Here is a 17,206-nt window from a genome sequence, read left to right as displayed (position 1 = left end):
TTTATCTGGGATAAACTGCCCTAATAAAATGGTATTTAAAAATAGGTTAATTGCATTTCTGTAATTGTTACAGGAAATGAGGTTGGACTGAGGGAGTTTCACGGTTCTCTGGTGCCCCCTAGAGGATAAAGCATGATTATTATTTATTGTGTGTGTGTGAGAGAGATAATTTTTTTAGTCCTACTTCTCACTGAAGAGAATCTCTTGAATCATGCGGTTAGATTGAACTCAAGATTGATACTTGAATTAAGTAATGAGTCCACGCTATCATTAAAATAAATCATTTTATATCCATAAAGTATCATTTGTGCCAAACCAAGTAAGTATGTTGCTTAAGGCATCAAGTTGCTGTTGATATTAGAAGTCCTCTAACATGAGGAAGTGGGTGGGCAATATTAAACCACAAAACGAAGAGGTCAGCTGAAAAATAATTCCTCAATATTTTACCCGGATAGTTAATTTTTGGTAAAACCTCAAGTGATTCCTAGAGTATGTTTATTTCTTCCTCTTAGCCAAGATCTTTTAATTACCATATATAGATGCTTTATATTTATAAATGTGTATACTAGTGTAAGCTAATAACAATCTGATTGTCTAGCAGTGTTAACTAAACTACATTGTTAAATAAAATAAATAACACTTATCTACTCCTCATTTGCTAAATCAGTAGGCCTATAGGCTACAGCAAGAAGTCAATAATGGAACATCTCTTTCTTAAATCATTTGATTAAACTGCCAGAAGTTACAGCATAAAATTGAATAGGAAATAATCTGTATATTTAAAGTAATAATAAAAGACCATTTACTTTATTCATAACAGTTTACATAAAATGACCATTTACTAAGTTAATTAAACATGCAGTGTGATTAGATCATGTGATAATGTATCAATGTGCATAGTAATGAGAACATGTGACATCACATAATTTGAATTTTTTTTATAATAATGCTTTCTTTTTAACATACTATTTTATTAGTATACAATACACAATCGGTTCTGCTCCAAGTTCATTCAGCATTGAACTAGTATTCCGGTCCTAACATGGTTAAAGTAATTTCCCTGTGTTTTAATTCAGTATGCTGGTGTAGAGCTCCCTCTCATGGCACTCTAGAGAAACATTCACATCCTGTCTTTAAAAACCCTTTATAAGTGCACAAAAGACACAAGCCAGACAAAACACAGTCCACTTAAATACATTTAATGTGAGGTGTCATTTACTTCCAGAGACTTATGAAAGACCAAATCCCATACACATGACACATCCACAGTACTGAAACATTCTCAAGGCCTTCAGAGGGTTTTCTTGTATTGTCTTTAAGCGCACTGTAAAATGAAATGCCAGTGTTTTTTTCTTTTTAATTTATCAAGATATTTTACCAAAGCATACTCTTTACTTTGAGTGATTTATCTTCATTCTTAAATGTCAAATCTTCTCATTCCTGGTGCATGGCTGACAACAAAACAAAAAAATTCACACAAGCAAAATTAGAAGCCCCTTCCCATAATGCTAAATCTAAAATGCCTTTGCTTATTTTGCTACGCTGCGCTTACTCTAGCTAACCAAGTCAAAGATTTGCATAGAGTAACCAAGACTCCACTATAGTTGATGGATGGTTTTAACTTGGCTGAATTCTGTGCAACATCCAGGCAGTCAGTCATACACCTGCGATAACAATAATGCATAAAATACACCCGTAGTGCCTCTCCTGTATTTTAAAAACTAATTCATGAGGTTTAACCATACCTTTAAAACAAAGCAGTAAAACAGGGAGAGCTGGTTAGGAAATACTGGAGGTGCATCACAAAGCACTTAGGTTCTATTAAAGCTCATGTTCAACACCGTTTACAAGCCAACTTGATTTAACTGTACAATACATAAAATGTACATTCTCAACGTTTAATTAAAACTGAATAATAACAATGAATCAGTACTCGACAGTCGCACTTTTCCTCAAATGTCTTTTTCTTAAAAAAGGAATAAAATCAATATAAAAACAATATTACATATGTCTTTTAATATCATAAAGCCTAATGAGTTTAAACAATTCTGTACAAAAAAAAAAACAAAATCATAAGAAAAATATAATATGGCTCTGCACTTGCCATTTGTATAATAGAATGGCAGATATAATATATGTATGCGTGTGTGTGTGTGTGTTTGTATTTCAGTGGCTCGGCAGTAATATAAAAAAAATAGTTTTTAGGAAAAAAAATAAAAATGAAACAGAAAAGTGGCATAAAACATTTGAAATTAAACTCACTTCATAAAATCTTTATGATATCAATAAAATTACATTTTTTTTAGTGCTCTGGGAAGAACAAATAAAAAACCTATAATAATACATGTATCTTTTCTACAAATTCAACCTCCTTCAATGGAGAGCTCAAAAGCTGGATCACATTTCTTGTTGATCCAGGTTTCCTGAAAGGCACCTTGAGCTGTATATGAACTTCACTTTGGCAAACGGGGTTCACAGCTGTCAGCTTGATATTACGGAGTGCCAACAGGAGCGTTTGAGCATGTGATTCTTGAAGAATCTGGCCTTGGCTTTAAGGCACCTTAGTTGGAGTGTGTGGCCACTAACAAAGTTAATTTATAGTGCAGTCTGCTGCACCTTTCACTAAATGTACTGTCTGTCACACTTGCACCTGATCTGGCCTGTTATACGAACAGAATCCTGGCATCAACGATTCTTCAACAACAGCAGCTACATAAAAACCATGTGTAAAACTAATGCTAAAAGGCGATATGGCAGCTTCCTTCATGGTGGTGGAGAGTCACACCTGTGAGAAAGACCTGGACTGATCAATGAAAAACATACTCCCACACTATTTGACCGTTTTCAGTGTGATTAATGGATAAAGACTTTTAGAAATCACTCAAATTCAGACAGATTCACTGACTAATCATTCAGACTGTTTAGTGAATCAGTTTCATTTAAAAGAACCGAATCAAAGGAATGATTCACTCACAACTGACTAAAAGTCACATTACTTTTCTCTAAGATTGTATAAATGTTTTAATCTAAATTAAGAAAACACAATTTCTTGATATTTCCAGGTTTTCCATGGCTGTGGGAATCCTTTCATTCCTACTTTTAAAGATAAGCTGCCTTTTCATATTGCTCTGATACAGTTTAAAAGCTCAGATGTGGCGTTATATTTCAAGTGAAGAAAAAAAAAACGAACGAACATAATCACTTCTGTCTGGATTTAGAAGACATTAAGTGTGTGTGACAGTCTCACATGTGGGAAATGGATGATATATTTTAAAGTAGAAAAAATATAATTCAACAAATAGAGAATGTGAGAGAGTGGTTTGGACTGTAAAAGTGGTTCGGAGTATAAAAGTTCACTCAACATTTTTCACAGCCAAAAATGAAAATGTCATAATTTACATGTTGTTCTACACAAAAGAAGAATGTTGGTAACCAATGAGTTGCTGGTAGCCATTGACTTCCATACTATGGAAGTCAATGGCTACCTTTGGTTACCAACATTCTTCCAAATATTATATTTTGTGTTAAAAAAATTCATATAGAGGGTGACAATTGAGTTTCATTTTTGGGGTGAGCTATCCCTTTATGGCAACCTATGTGTTTCTGATGAGATCTTGTTGTACAGAATATTCAATAAGGGTCAGTTCTCAGTGATAGAATTCAAGCATCTCAGTGCTGTTTGATCAGTTAGTCTATATTGCATTTATGAATATACGCCTATTTTCATTTCTGTGACAGTTGTGGTACAAAAATTGTTGCACGACTTCACTAAAACCATGTTTCTTGTTTCTTGCATGTCAGACTTAAAATATAAAAAAAGTAGCTAAACTTTCATTCGAGGGTGGCTGGGTGCATCAGTATTGTACCTTTCCCTGTTAACAGTGTGCCAGACTATATGAAACATCTGTGCGTGTGTGTGTGTGTCACATCATATGCACAATGTGCAGCAATACTAAGTTCAGGTCACAGTATGTCTGAGTCCTCTATGCTAAAGCTGCTACGGCGGCTGCTGTCCACAGAAGCCTCGGGGGACATGGTGGACAGCAGTGGGTCTCCTGCTAACGGTGACAGGGCCTCTTCCATCAGCAAGAAGCCCAGCTCGCTCTTCTTTCCCATTGTCGCGACACTTCCGCCCAACAAGCCGAGATCCCCAATGCCCCCCATGCCATCCTGATATCCTGGGATGCCACTGTCGCATAAGTCCAGCGACTGGGCAAAGTCAAAGTGCTGGGAGCTGCCCACGGCCGGGTACTGCAGCGGGGGCTGGGAGTGAAGGTGCTGGTGCTGGTGGAGCTGAGTGTGGGGCTGGGGCTGCGGCTGACCCTGGTGCTGCTGATGATGGGGGTAGTGAGGAGGGAGATGGGGCAGATGTGAGAGGTGGTTCTCCTCAGGACTGTTCTCCTGCTTGACGAAGGGGTTTAGAGCCTCAGTGTTGTTAAGACCGGATGGAGAGGTGCTGGGGAGGCCATGCATCTGGGCCTGTCTCTCAAGCTCCTGAAGAATGAGCACAATAAGATGCACAATGAGAACTTGATCAGTTTACCATCCCTCGAATTATCCGTTCTCATTTTTATGTATTTTTGAATATATATATATAAATAAATATATATATATATATATATATATATATATTGATATTATTCTATACTTATTATAAGAGTTTATATAAATTTCTGTTTTAGTATTTTAGGTTAAACTTAATGCATCTAGCTATTTAAGTAACAAAGATGCGTTTTATGGTTTTAGTTTGTATTAACTATTTAAATTAAAACCACTAATAATTTAATAATACAGTTAAATGTATTCTTTAGCAAATCTAAAAATAAATATAAATTTTTTCATACTCAACATTATAATTTTATGATGCCTAAATTAATATGTATTGTTTAAAATAATTGATTTTATTTTTAGTGTTTTATTTTCATTGGCCATAACAGTAAAAGGAATGAATGAATGGCTTAACAGTATTGGTCTGTATATTAATATTGTGCATCCTTAATAATGCTCAAGAAACATTTCTAAAAAACAAATCGTAAAAACAAGGAACTGATAAATGACTCAAAGACCTGGATGAGAAACAACTTTACACTAAAGACATGTTACATGTTCATCTTGTTGCTAAGTCAATTGTGTTCCATGTTGTAAAAGACTATTACTCTTAGCGGATGCTTTAAGCTTCAGGTTTTATTTTGAAGTGCTGTATGAATGCTTACCTGAATGCGGAGCCACAGCTGTTTGTTGGCCATCTCCATCCTCCTGAAGTTGTTCTCCACCTCTCTGGTTCTCTGGATGTCCTTCTGCATGCGTTTAATATACTCCACAGAGGCCCTCAGAATAGTGCCTTTATTCCAGCGTACATCCCTGAACACAAGAGGTTCCACATGTGTCAGGTGTTTATAAGCGAATGTCTTCAAGCAGTTTGAAGAACTGTCCTACAATCTGCCCAGAATTCTATTAGAATTGTTTATGTGTTTAAATGAACGAAAACTTACAGATCATTGGTTTTGGGGATCATGGTGCCCAGCTCCTTAATTCGATCATTGATGTTAAACCTTCTCCTCCTTTCAACTGAAGAAAAAATTAGAATAATTGTTACTATGGTTATATTAAAGATAAGTAGTATTAGGAGAGAATGCGGAATCAACGTCATTCTTTCACATACAGAATTTCAACTCACTAGCATGATTCTTCCTTTTTGTTTAAACTTGAGCATCAGTTTTTTTTTATTTGTTTTCTGACTCTCTATGTCAATGACATAGGCAACCGGTTCAGTGCAATCCTGTCTCTGCGTGTTAATTGTTTGTAATGCTCAAGATATGGCACTTACACCACTTACACCACCACCTTAAACCAAAGCATTTGGGAACAGGCCGAGCTTAGCAAAGCTTTGCAGCATTACTGTCTTATTGTACAACTTCAATACTTGTGAAATGTCACAGGCAATTACATTTTAGTGCCACGCCAGCAGGATCTGTCTGAGTTAACGATAGACCAAAGTATAGTGCACTGTCAGCTTAATTTGCCCGGAGGTGGTGGTGACAGGGGATGTCAATGGCAGGGCACTAGCGGAGCAAGTGCACTTTAAACTGTGAGTGGCTATAAACTGAAAGAAATAAGAGGGTAAAGCGCATACTTACTCAGGTTGTGGTTGTCTTTCTTCTGCCTCTCTTTAGCCATTGCACGAGCTTCTGCATCTTGTCAAAAGACAATACTGTCGATCAGCATGTTTTGCTATAAATGCAACTGGATTTATGAGACTATGTAATAGTGGTGATCAGTGAAATTTCCTTGCAGTGGTGAAACTTGGCTTAAATTTTATCCAGCATGGTTATGTAATAACAATTCTCTTGTGTCTTGCAGTTGTAAAGCAGTGTCGTATAGGCTCTGCTCAATTATCTATTTATTTATCTCTGGCTTACTTTAGGTTATGTCAACACATTATAAGATGGGTTAAAAAAACTTTGCCTAAAATTTCTCAAGATTAAAAAAAACAAAAAAAAAAAACATTAAAACAACACCAGAAAGTTAGAGTACTATCTAAATACGGGTACATAGTACCAAGTAAACAATTAAATACTTTTGACTAAATGTGTTTTCCATGTCATATACACTGATAAAGACAAATTGATAGAATTCCTACACAGGTATTTCTAAGCAAAAACTAAAAATGTAAATATTTATTAATTTATTAAATAAAAATGTTTTTATCAAATTGTGTACATTTTGGGTTTTAACTCTTAAATATGCTAGTGCATGGCACAGCTGGAGTGTTTGTGTGTGCAGCAATACTCTGTTTTGTATGTCTCTAGAGATTGCTCTACCTGACAGCTCTCTCTTGATGGCCAGGTTGGCAGGGCAGGAATTGCTGGTCATGGCGATAGCTGATCCGGACATACCTGGCCCCGTGTACACATCCAAATGGCTGCTGGACAGTGGAAGCTATAGTGCACAAGAGAGATATAGGTGAGTCTTGGTGAGTTGGAAGACCACAACAGTATTTAAAGTTACAAAGACATTTTCTTAGCATTAAATAACAATAAGTGCACGTCCTTACTGCACTCTGCTGGACAAGAAACAACTAGTTTGTCTTGCAAATGGTAATTTTATGAAGATGTGTTTAGCGTAACCCTGGTAAACCATCACAATAACTAGAACCCCAATAAACACTCATCTTATCTCAAGAGCAAATCCATAAACGCTAGAGATATCGGAGATAAAACACAACAAATATCTCACTGGGCTATATAGCTTCTATGTGAGAGAAATTATTGACTACGTTCTTTCTTATCTGGGTCTTTATGGTTTTATACCAGTTGTATGTTTTATTCCATCTTAGTGTCTCAGTATAATTGTAAGCAAGCCAGCTCGGAGGTCCTAATGAGCTGTGACAGATAAATCTGCTCAGATACCTTATCACAGAAGCTACTGTGAAGCCAAAGCCAAACAAACAGAAATCAACAGTAAAAAGTCCGAGAGGGAAGTCCGCTTTGCAAAATAAAGCTGTTACTTCTGATAAAATGCATGCCTGTAATCATTTTACACCTTATGTTTTTCTTACGATCAATACTTCAGTGAAGCAGGCCATAGTGGCAAACGGAGAAAACCGAAACGGCTTGTTAGGCATTTCAAATGTGATAAACTAAGAGGAAAGAGAGGGTATGAACTTGTGAACGCAGCTTCCTGACAAACAATGCCAATAATTCAAAAAATGTGTATGCACAATGCAAAATGTTTGACGCCCTGTTGGTTTTAGGAATTCTATCTCTAGGCTTAAATCACTGATCAAAGAAAACGTGATCAAAGGGTCAGAGGTGACCTATGCAGCCTCATTTGGAGTCTAAACCCCACCTCTTCAACCCATGTCTCTTCTGACCTTTAAAATCCCCAATGTCACACACACAAAAAATATTTTTTGTACAATAAATATTAAGCAAACTGGCCGATGATGCTCATATATACCAAATCAGAGACTATTTGCCACCGTTAGCTTTTTTTTCTTTTTTTAATGGCTGTATAAAAAATGCACCAGGATTAGGGATTTAATTGTTCGGTGGATAAGCATAATAACGGCATTTATCAAGGAATACCTTTGCACACAGAAAAGTTGGTAGGGAAAAATGGCTCCAAGATTAATTCAGGTAAATATGTTTCTGGTAGACAGAAGAAAAACAACTTCCTGACATGATGATCCCTATATGTACGAGACCAAGTCGGAGAGTCTAGAAACAAAGATCAATCATTACAATGGAAAATAGATCCCCAAGAAAGCTGATCAATCAGAAAATCAATCCGATACATTCACTCAATGTTGTAAAAACAATACTGTTAAAAAAGACATTACAATATTTTTTCTTCATATTTAATAATCCTTCTTTTGCAGCACACATATTTTGAACACTAAAGACATACTTTTTTCTGTACATCAGAATGAAAAATCAGCGGGTTCCAAAACCGCTTAGTTAGAACCCCACTGACTTCCATTGTGTGGACAGTTTGGAACACCATGAGGGTGAGTAAATGATGACAGAATTTTAATTTATGTTTAAACTGTCCCTTTAGCAGATAAAACGGTTGTATTCAGTTGCTCTCCTGCAGGTCCACCTAAACAACAGCCACAAACAATGAGCCATTTGAGCACAACATGCTACAAAAGCCAAGTGTCCTTAAAGTGCCCAAGGCATGTGTTCTTTATTTCGAGTTCCTCTAGTTTCTAGGAACAAGACACAGAGAATTGAACAACTGCAAGACTAAACAACACCACCGATATCAGCCTGAAAGCAGGAGAGTGATGGGGAAAAGATGGCCTTACCAGCTGAATCTTTTCTCCATCGATAACCTCCACGATGGCATACGTTTTATTTGTGTCTTTCATATTGGCCTCTGAATCTCTCATAGCTGCATGCCCTTGTCCTTCACCCTCAACCTCCCCGGAGAGACTAACCTGAGCTGCACCAGGACCTTCTCTCTTCTACTTTCTCTTAACTACTAAACGCTGAACTTTCCCCCTATCTGGACTTTCAGCCTCCCCAGCCCACTCCCTCTCCCAAACCTCCCCACCTTCACAAAATGCCTTGTAAACAAGTTGAACGCTAACTGAGAGCGGCTTAATTGTTAATGTCAGGCAGTTCTTTTAAATGCAATGCACAGTACTCCCATTTTCCCGATTGCCAACGTCTTTTCTTGACTGAATCAGGCCACAATTTTAAGTCAATTAAACAATTACTTAAAACATTTTGCCCGAGACATGCCGAGAAAGCTGGCAAGGTCCTAATATTGGTTATCCAATATATCAAGCACAAGAATTTCAGTAGGGCAAAGTTTTAGATGAGTCTTAACAGAAAACAAGTAGTTTTGAGGTTGCATGAGAGAAAAACAGTTGCATCATTTTACTGAGACAGTGCTTTTCTATAATTAGACATGACTTTTGGTAATCAGACAAAGATGCTTTTCATCCCTATAACCCTGATTAAAAAGCAGCACAACAAATGGATCCAGTATAATTCCTCCATTGTTAAAATACAAAGTTGAGGGGGTTTCAAAAATAGACCTATTCAGTGGCAATAAGATGCAGCCTGTACATCATAAACAGAAATGATTCACTCAATTTTCTACTTGCCTTCTGGGATTCAGCGATCTCTATTAGTCACAGGCAGTATTGTCAACAACTAAAAGGCCTGAACTGAGTGAAGCCGTTACTTACTGTGTTTGGCATCTGGACCACAGGGTCAATATAAGCCTGGATGTCATCATAACTGGACTGCAGGCTGATGATGTCATCAATAACCTCATCCATCTGGTCAAAAACAAACACATGGCTAAAATTTAGTCACCTTTTGCATTTGCATTCTACCAAGTATGTACACTTTCCTTTGATCATGAAACATGTTCTTTATAAATTCTTCAGCAAAACTCTGCTAAAGCTGATATCTAAAGAGAATATTTCTAGAAATTAGCAGTGGAAGATGTATTCATCTCAACATTCTTATAGACATACATGTAATCCCTGTGTAGTTTAGCTCACAAAGGTTGTAAGTATGCCACAAGCACACATTCACTTAGGATCCCATAGGATTTGGTGGCATTGGGAGCGGAGGAAGGAAGGACCAAAGTCTTCTCCGTTCCAAAGGGCCATCCTGCCTAGGGTTCCCTGTCACTCTTTAATCTGTAATTATACCTCCATGGCCATAATTGGCCACTTTAACTCCAATGAAAATTGAGTTAAGTTAGTTAACTTCATGACCTTTGTGTGCACTCAGACAAATAACACCCACCAGGGGTGAGAAATGGAGAAAATCATAAAGGGCACAGTGTACGAGAGATGAGAAAGAATTTGTCATTTACTGAACTTTAGGTTTCTAACTCAAAGAGGAACTACGGTGCTAAATATAAAACTGTAACGGATACAATAACTGTAAATGAAACATTGGCAAAATGAATCATGATGAATGTAAAGACATGTTTTAGGAAAAGTATTTATTTCGAACATGCCTGGACATGCTTACAACCACAAGTATGAAAAATGGAGAAACCCTGAACTACCTCATTCTCGTGGCTGGAGCCGATGTTGAGCATGGCCATGGGACTGTTGGGTGCGCTGTTCCCAGCAGAGTTCATGAGCTGCTCAGTGCGCATGCATGGAGAGGGCATGGTCGATGGGACGCTTCCTGTCTGACCCTGGGGCATGGTGGGTGGAGAGGGCTGTACCAAGCTTGTGACTGCATGTACAGCCTGCTTGGTGGCGTATGTGGTGGACAGGTACTCCTTGACTTGCTGCCGCATAGACTGTCGAATGTGGTAGTCCGTGGGGTTCTCAAGATGGGTCTGCACCTGTAAACATGATATATAATATAATATAATATAATATAATATAATATAATATAATATAATATAATATAATATAATAGCACTGTAATCCAAAAGTTTGGGGTCAGTACGATTTTGTAAAGGAAATTAGAACTCTTATTCAGCAAGTAAAGACAGTAAAGACTTTTACAATGTTACAAAAGATTTGTTTAAAAAAAATGCTGTTCTTTTGAACTTTTTATTTGTCAAAGAATCCTAAATAAATATGTACCACAGTTTCTGTAATTTTAAGCAGCACAACTATTTTCAACAACAATATTAGTAAGAAATGTTTTTTTTTCACATTAGCATATTAGAATGATTTAGAAGTGACACTGAAGAGGTAATGGCTGTTGAAAATTAATTTTTCACAGGAATAAATTGCATTTTAAAATATATTAAATAGAGCTCAAGTTAATATTGTAGTAATATTCCACTGTATTTTTGTTCAAGCAAATGCAGACCCTTTTTTTCCAAAAAGATTAAAAGATTATACTGACTCTAAACTTTGCATGGTAGTGGAAATATATTGACATAAAACTGTAAAAATGCAATGACTTACATTGAGTATTAAACACAGAAGTGTGTATATATATATAAAATAGAAAAATCAGGCACCGTTAAGTTTCATGATTTACTCTTCCAGTGGAAAGTACAGTGTATTTACTGTAACCATTACACTTTACAAACAAAATCCAGCTAAAATATCCAGGCTCAGCCACTTATGTTTCAGAGCCACAGTTATAGGCAGTTATGTAACTGTGGTGTTGAAATCTAAGCATGCATGGGCACACAGGGGCCAAAAAGAGCCTCAAGGGGTTCACCGAGTCACACAGGCACCTGCTGATGGAGGTTCAGAATGGATACAAGTTACTGTACGTCTGACCGGACTGACCTCATTCTTTCACTTCAAAGCCAGACTGTCTTTAACAGAGTTATTCAAGACACAAAACCGACATTTGACTCAATGTGACTCGATGTGCACTGATAAAAATAAATTTGCATTTAGGTGTTAATAAAACAACGTATTGTCTGTGCACTTATGCATGACTGAAAATATCAGCCATAATACCACATTCCTGCCTCAGGAACAAGCCTCAGGATTAGTGGATGAAAGCCTTCACACTTAAGCTACCAAATTATTAAATCACTTTCACAAGCATTTTCACTTCAAGATAAAAAAAATAGATAAACAATTTTGGATCAATGAAAACTTTTATAGGCAGTTTAAGTGAAGGATACAGGACTCCAATTTATATACACAAGCTGCAAACTGGGGACACTGTCTGGGAGGACATTTCCCTGGTGTTAAATCCCTCCATGAACACTATGTAAAGACATTTTGTGTAGAGCAAGTTGCTATAAATGCTCAGAGGTGAAATTACAGAGAGTTAGTTGTGGTAACAAGTTCATCTCACATGGAGCTTTCATTACATACTTTTATTCAATCTAGGAATGGTGGCAGTAAATGCCCAGCTAAATGATACAGCACTGTGTGAAACAGGAGCTGCTGTTGCTTAATCCTGAGAGGACACATGCTTGGCTGCATGGGAGGGCATTAACAACATGTTTGTGCATGCAACATGCACAAGTTATTGCCACTTACACTCAGGAAACACAACTGTGCAGCTTTTATACAAACCTGATTCCAAAAAAGTGGGGACACTTTAAAAATTGTGAGTAAAAAAAGGAATGGAATAACTTTTGAATGGGAGTGCATATAGTTTCAGTTTATTCACACAATATGCATTATAGTTTATTATAATTAATTATATCAGTATTAATAATATCAGTAATATTATTACTATTGTTGTTGATTTATGAACTGATGCAATTAAGTTGAAATTTCAATTATTTGAAATTTCGGTACAAAATGCCAGTCAAAATGATTGTAAGTCTCTTTCTCTAATACCAACTCTTCCTAAATCTAACGTTCAGTTTGAATGATTCAGTTAATTGAAGGTAGTTAAACAAAGTTTTACACAAGTCACACAAAGTTGTTTAGCAAGTAACTTGGTTGAGAACAGAGACTTTTACTGTCTATTCAAAAGGAACAGAAGAAGCTTTACAGTTCCACAAAACTATGGGGCTTTTTGTTAGGCTTTGAAATCAGAATCAAAAACGGTAGGTGCAGTACAAAGTGTCATAACATCACACACAACCAAACCCAAAATTCCACATGTGTACACTAAGCACAGAGTGGCTCCTTTAAACTAACTGATAACAATCCAGAAAAACAGTAGCAGAATCATGTCACCTGTAAGAATGTCTTCCTGTGTGTTATCTCTGAAAATGTTATGTCACGGCGGCCCCTCTTTGTTTCCTTTTCCTCTTACCTGGCTACCGTTCCACCGCATTCTTCTACAAATATTCCTGACTTTGTTTTTGATCTTGGTTGAACTGTAATCCAGCACACTAAAGCCGCGGTCACTCCTGCACGACCCACTGACTTCTGGACTTTGCCCACTACTCTTTCAGCGCAACACGAGAGGAGATTACCAGAGTCCCTAATCTTGCCTAATTTGGTCTTCGTGCACTCCTTAGAACTCATTCATGCTGTTGTGACTACTAGGGTGGCCGAAGTGCTAAACTACCCAATTGATGGAAAGATTAGGTTCTCAAGTGGGAGATCATTCTTACCCCGAAACACAGAACTGCATAATGATTAGAGGGAACTGAGCAAGATTTAAGGGAGAGGGGGTGTCCCAATAAAAATCATTTTTTTTTTTTGTGGGATTTCCACAAAAACATAACCGTATACTTATTATGAAAACCCAAAAAATGGTTATGAACTCATTTGAACTATGTGGAGTCCTCATGACAGGTTTCTATGGATGAATCATACTGGTTAATGTGGTCACGGGACCTGGCATTAATGTTGGCCGTTTGAAGGATTGCTTTTCTTCCTATTTTCAAAGTTGTTTTGGAAAAAAATGTCTGCTGAATGCATACATGTAAATTATATTCCTACCTTTAACACTTCAACGGGCACCTGCATGGGTGCCTGGAAGTGTGTTGGCGCACTGATGGCTGGCGAGGGCGCTGGTGGGCCTGGCATGCATTGCTGCATGTAATGCATGGACGCTGCCTGTTGCTGCCGCTCCCGCTCCCGCTGCTCCTCCTGCTGCATCTGGTCCCGCATGAGCTGCAGGCGCAGGCCGATGCGTGACGACATGGCTGGGGGACGCGGGGGGCGGGCTGCTGTCACTGTGCAGTCCAGCCCGAAGAGTGGTGGGGTGTCTGCAAAGGAAAAAAATTAGAAGAAGTGAATGTGAAGTAAATGGATTTCAGATGAATGTGGTTCTTTCAAACTTTCTATTCATCAAAGAATCCTGAAAAAGTAGCTTCCAGAAAAATATTTTTTTGGGGGGAAAATTTAGATTTTTCTTTTTTTTTTTTTTTTAAACATTGATAATAATAAGAAATGCTTCTTGAGCACCAAATCAGTATATTAGAGTGATTACTAAAGGATCATGTGACACTGAAAACTGGAGTAAAGGCTGTTAAAAATCCAGCTTTGAAAAAAACAAAAAAACCTTAATATTAAAAATAATCTAATTTCAAATAGATTAAAATATAAGTTATTACACAGTTTATTCATATTTCACATTTTACATAATTTACTGTATTTTTTATCAAATAAATACAGTGTTGTGACCACAAAAAACTTAATCTTGTATTAAAAGAGAAAACAGTTATTTAAAAGTGCAATAATATTTCACAATACTGCTGTTTATATATATATATATATATATATATATATATATATATATATATATATATATATATATATATATATACAGTATTGTTCAAAATAATAGCAGTACAATGTGACTAACCAGAATAATCAATGTTTTTAGTATATTTTTTATTGCTACGTGGCAAACAAGTTACCAGTAGGTTCAGTAGATTCTCAGAAAACAAACAAGACCCAGCATTCATGATATGCACGCTCTTAAGGCTGTGCAATTCGGCAATTAGTTGAAAGGGGTGTGTTCAAAAAAATAGCAGTGTCTACCTTTGACTGTACAAACTCAAAACTATTTTGTACAAACATTTTTTTTCTGGGATTTAGCAATCCTGTGAATCACTAAACTAATATTTAGTTGTATGACCACAGTTTTTTAAAACTGCTTGACATCTGTGTGGCATGGAGTCAACCAACTTGTGGCACCTCTCAGCTGTTGTTCCACTCCATGATTCTTTAACAACATTCCACAATTCATTCACATTTCTTGGTTTTGCTTCAGAAACAGCATTTTTGATATCACCCCACAAGTTCTCAATTGGATTAGGGTCTGGAGATTGGGCTGGCCACTCCATAACATTAATTTTGTTGGTTTGGAACCAAGACTTTGCCCGTTTACTAGTGTGTTTTGGGTCAATGTCTTGTTGAAACAAACATTTCAAGGGCATGTCCTCTTCAGCATAGGGCAACATGACCTCTTCGAGTATTTTAACATATGCAAACTGATCCATGATCCCTGGTATGCGATAAATAGGCCCAACACCATAGTAGGAGAAACATGCCCATATCATGATGCTTGCACCTCCATGCTTCACTGTCTTCACTGTGTACTGTGGCTTGAATTCAGAGTTTGGGGGTCGTCTCACAAACTGCCTGTGGCCCTTGGACCCAAAAAGAACAATTTTACTCTCATCAGTCCACAAAATGTTCCTCCATTTCTCTTTAGGCCAGTTGATGTGTTCTTTGGCAAATTGTAACCTCTTCTGCACATGCCTTTTTTTTAACAGAGGGACTTTGCGGGGGATTCTTGAAAATAGATTAGCTTCACACAGACGTCTTCTAACTGTCACAGTACTTACAGGTAACTCCAGACTGTCTTTGATCATCCTGGAGGTGATCATTGGCTGAGCCTTTGCCATTCTGGTTATTCTTCTATCCATTTTGATGGTTGTCTTCCGTTTTCTTCCACGTCTCTCTGGTTTTGCTCTCCATTTTAAGGCATTGGAGATCATTTTAGCTGAACAGCCTATCATTTTTTGCACCTCTTTATAGGTTTTCCCCTCTCTAATCAACTTTTTAATCAAAGTACGCTGTTCTTCTGAACAATGTCTTGAACGACCCATTTTCCTCAGCTTTCAAATGCATGTTCAACAAGTGTTGGCTTCATCCTTAAATAGGGGCCACCTGATTCACACCTGTTTCTTCACAAAATTGATGACCTCAGTGATATAATGCCACACTGCTATTTTTTTGAACACACCCCTTTCAACTAATTCAACTAATTGCCCAATTGCACAGCCTTAAGAGCGTGCATATCATGAATGCTGGGTCTCATTTGTTTTCTGAGAATCTACTGAACCTACTGGTAACTTGTTTGCCACGTAGCAATAACAAAATATACGAAAAACCTTGATTATTCTGGTTAGTCACATTGTACTGCTATTATTTTGAACAATACTGTATATATATATATATATATATATATATATATATATATAACTACACCAGCAGCACCAGTGAGGTGGCCTCTCTATGACAAAAAATCACTTGCAATATGATACAAATGGCTATTTAATAAGAGCAGTTACAATAAATAATAATAATAATAATGAATTAAGGAAACTAAAAGTACACATGAGGAACCTTAAAGATAAATCATGTAATTGGATGTAACCACCATATGATGCATTCATAATGTCATCTGGGTGTCCTCAAATTGCCCATAAGATTATCAACAGCTTATGCCATTTCTTTCAAGCTGTTGTCAATGATGCAGTGTGATGGGGAAGTCATGTGAGGGTCAGGTGGGGTTTTTCTTTTCAGCAGAAGCTCATGTGAGCCTTTTCAATTTGGAAATGCCTCCTAAAGATCTTCACCCCATAATACAGCAAAAGGCCCACACCCTTCTTCTTCTGCCACCATGGGGAGTCCCTAAGCTGAGGAGTTCCTCTTTTCTGGGTGCTACAGAAGACCAACATGCAAACAAGCATGACTTTGCTTTTATTGGAGATACTGCAACAAAGATACAAACAGGAAGGACATTTAAGTGTACTTCTTGATAAAGATGGGGTGCTGAGTATCCACACTGTGTTAGATACGGCCAACAGAGGCCTGTCTGGCACATCTCAGTAGCACCACATCACAAACTATACTGTAGATAGCCACAAGGTGGAAAGGACAGCCCACAGGGACTGGGCTGCCTATGGAGAAAAGCGTATTGTACTAGAGGTACAATAAGCAAAGCAGCTCCTATTGAGATGGCACTGAAGCAGTATTTAGCCCACAGTGTACATTTCAGTGGTGGAGGGGGCACGCACACTACAAGCTTTGTGGTTCACACTGGTCAGTGGACACTTTCAGGCTTTGTCACCAGGGAAGTTGCCAGAGGTTGACTCA

At 37.4% G+C, this 17,206-nt stretch overlaps 1 protein-coding gene across 4 annotated transcripts in view; it reads right to left on the bottom strand.

Annotated features, from left to right (window-relative positions):
* Nucleotides 1-1,178: 1,178 nt before the first annotated feature.
* The window catches only part of LOC128022374 (transcription factor EB-like), a 32,610-nt gene continuing 16,582 nt past the window's right edge, over nucleotides 1,179-17,206 (bottom strand). For 3 of the 4 annotated variants that reach the window (XM_052609863.1, XM_052609865.1, XM_052609864.1), the window contains 8 exons: nucleotides 13,814-14,082; nucleotides 10,540-10,827; nucleotides 9,701-9,793; nucleotides 6,822-6,939; nucleotides 6,138-6,194; nucleotides 5,493-5,568; nucleotides 5,214-5,361; nucleotides 1,179-4,494 (listed from right to left, as the gene is read on the bottom strand). In XM_052609863.1, the coding sequence (XP_052465823.1) occupies nucleotides 3,964-4,494; nucleotides 5,214-5,361; nucleotides 5,493-5,568; nucleotides 6,138-6,194; nucleotides 6,822-6,939; nucleotides 9,701-9,793; nucleotides 10,540-10,827; nucleotides 13,814-14,017 (1,515 nt within the window). In that variant the 5' untranslated portion in view covers nucleotides 14,018-14,082 and the 3' untranslated portion in view covers nucleotides 1,179-3,963. The remainder of the gene's footprint in view (nucleotides 4,495-5,213; nucleotides 5,362-5,492; nucleotides 5,569-6,137; nucleotides 6,195-6,821; nucleotides 6,940-9,700; nucleotides 9,794-10,539; nucleotides 10,828-13,813; nucleotides 14,083-17,206) is intronic. The other variant, XM_052609866.1, reaches the window with a different exon arrangement.

This window comes from Carassius gibelio, chromosome A11 (assembly GCF_023724105.1).
Source record: "Carassius gibelio isolate Cgi1373 ecotype wild population from Czech Republic chromosome A11, carGib1.2-hapl.c, whole genome shotgun sequence".
Classification (NCBI taxonomy): domain Eukaryota; kingdom Metazoa; phylum Chordata; class Actinopteri; order Cypriniformes; family Cyprinidae; genus Carassius; species Carassius gibelio.
The sequence above is the reverse complement of the archived record's forward strand: the minus strand, read 5'-3'. Positions and strand labels throughout refer to the sequence as shown.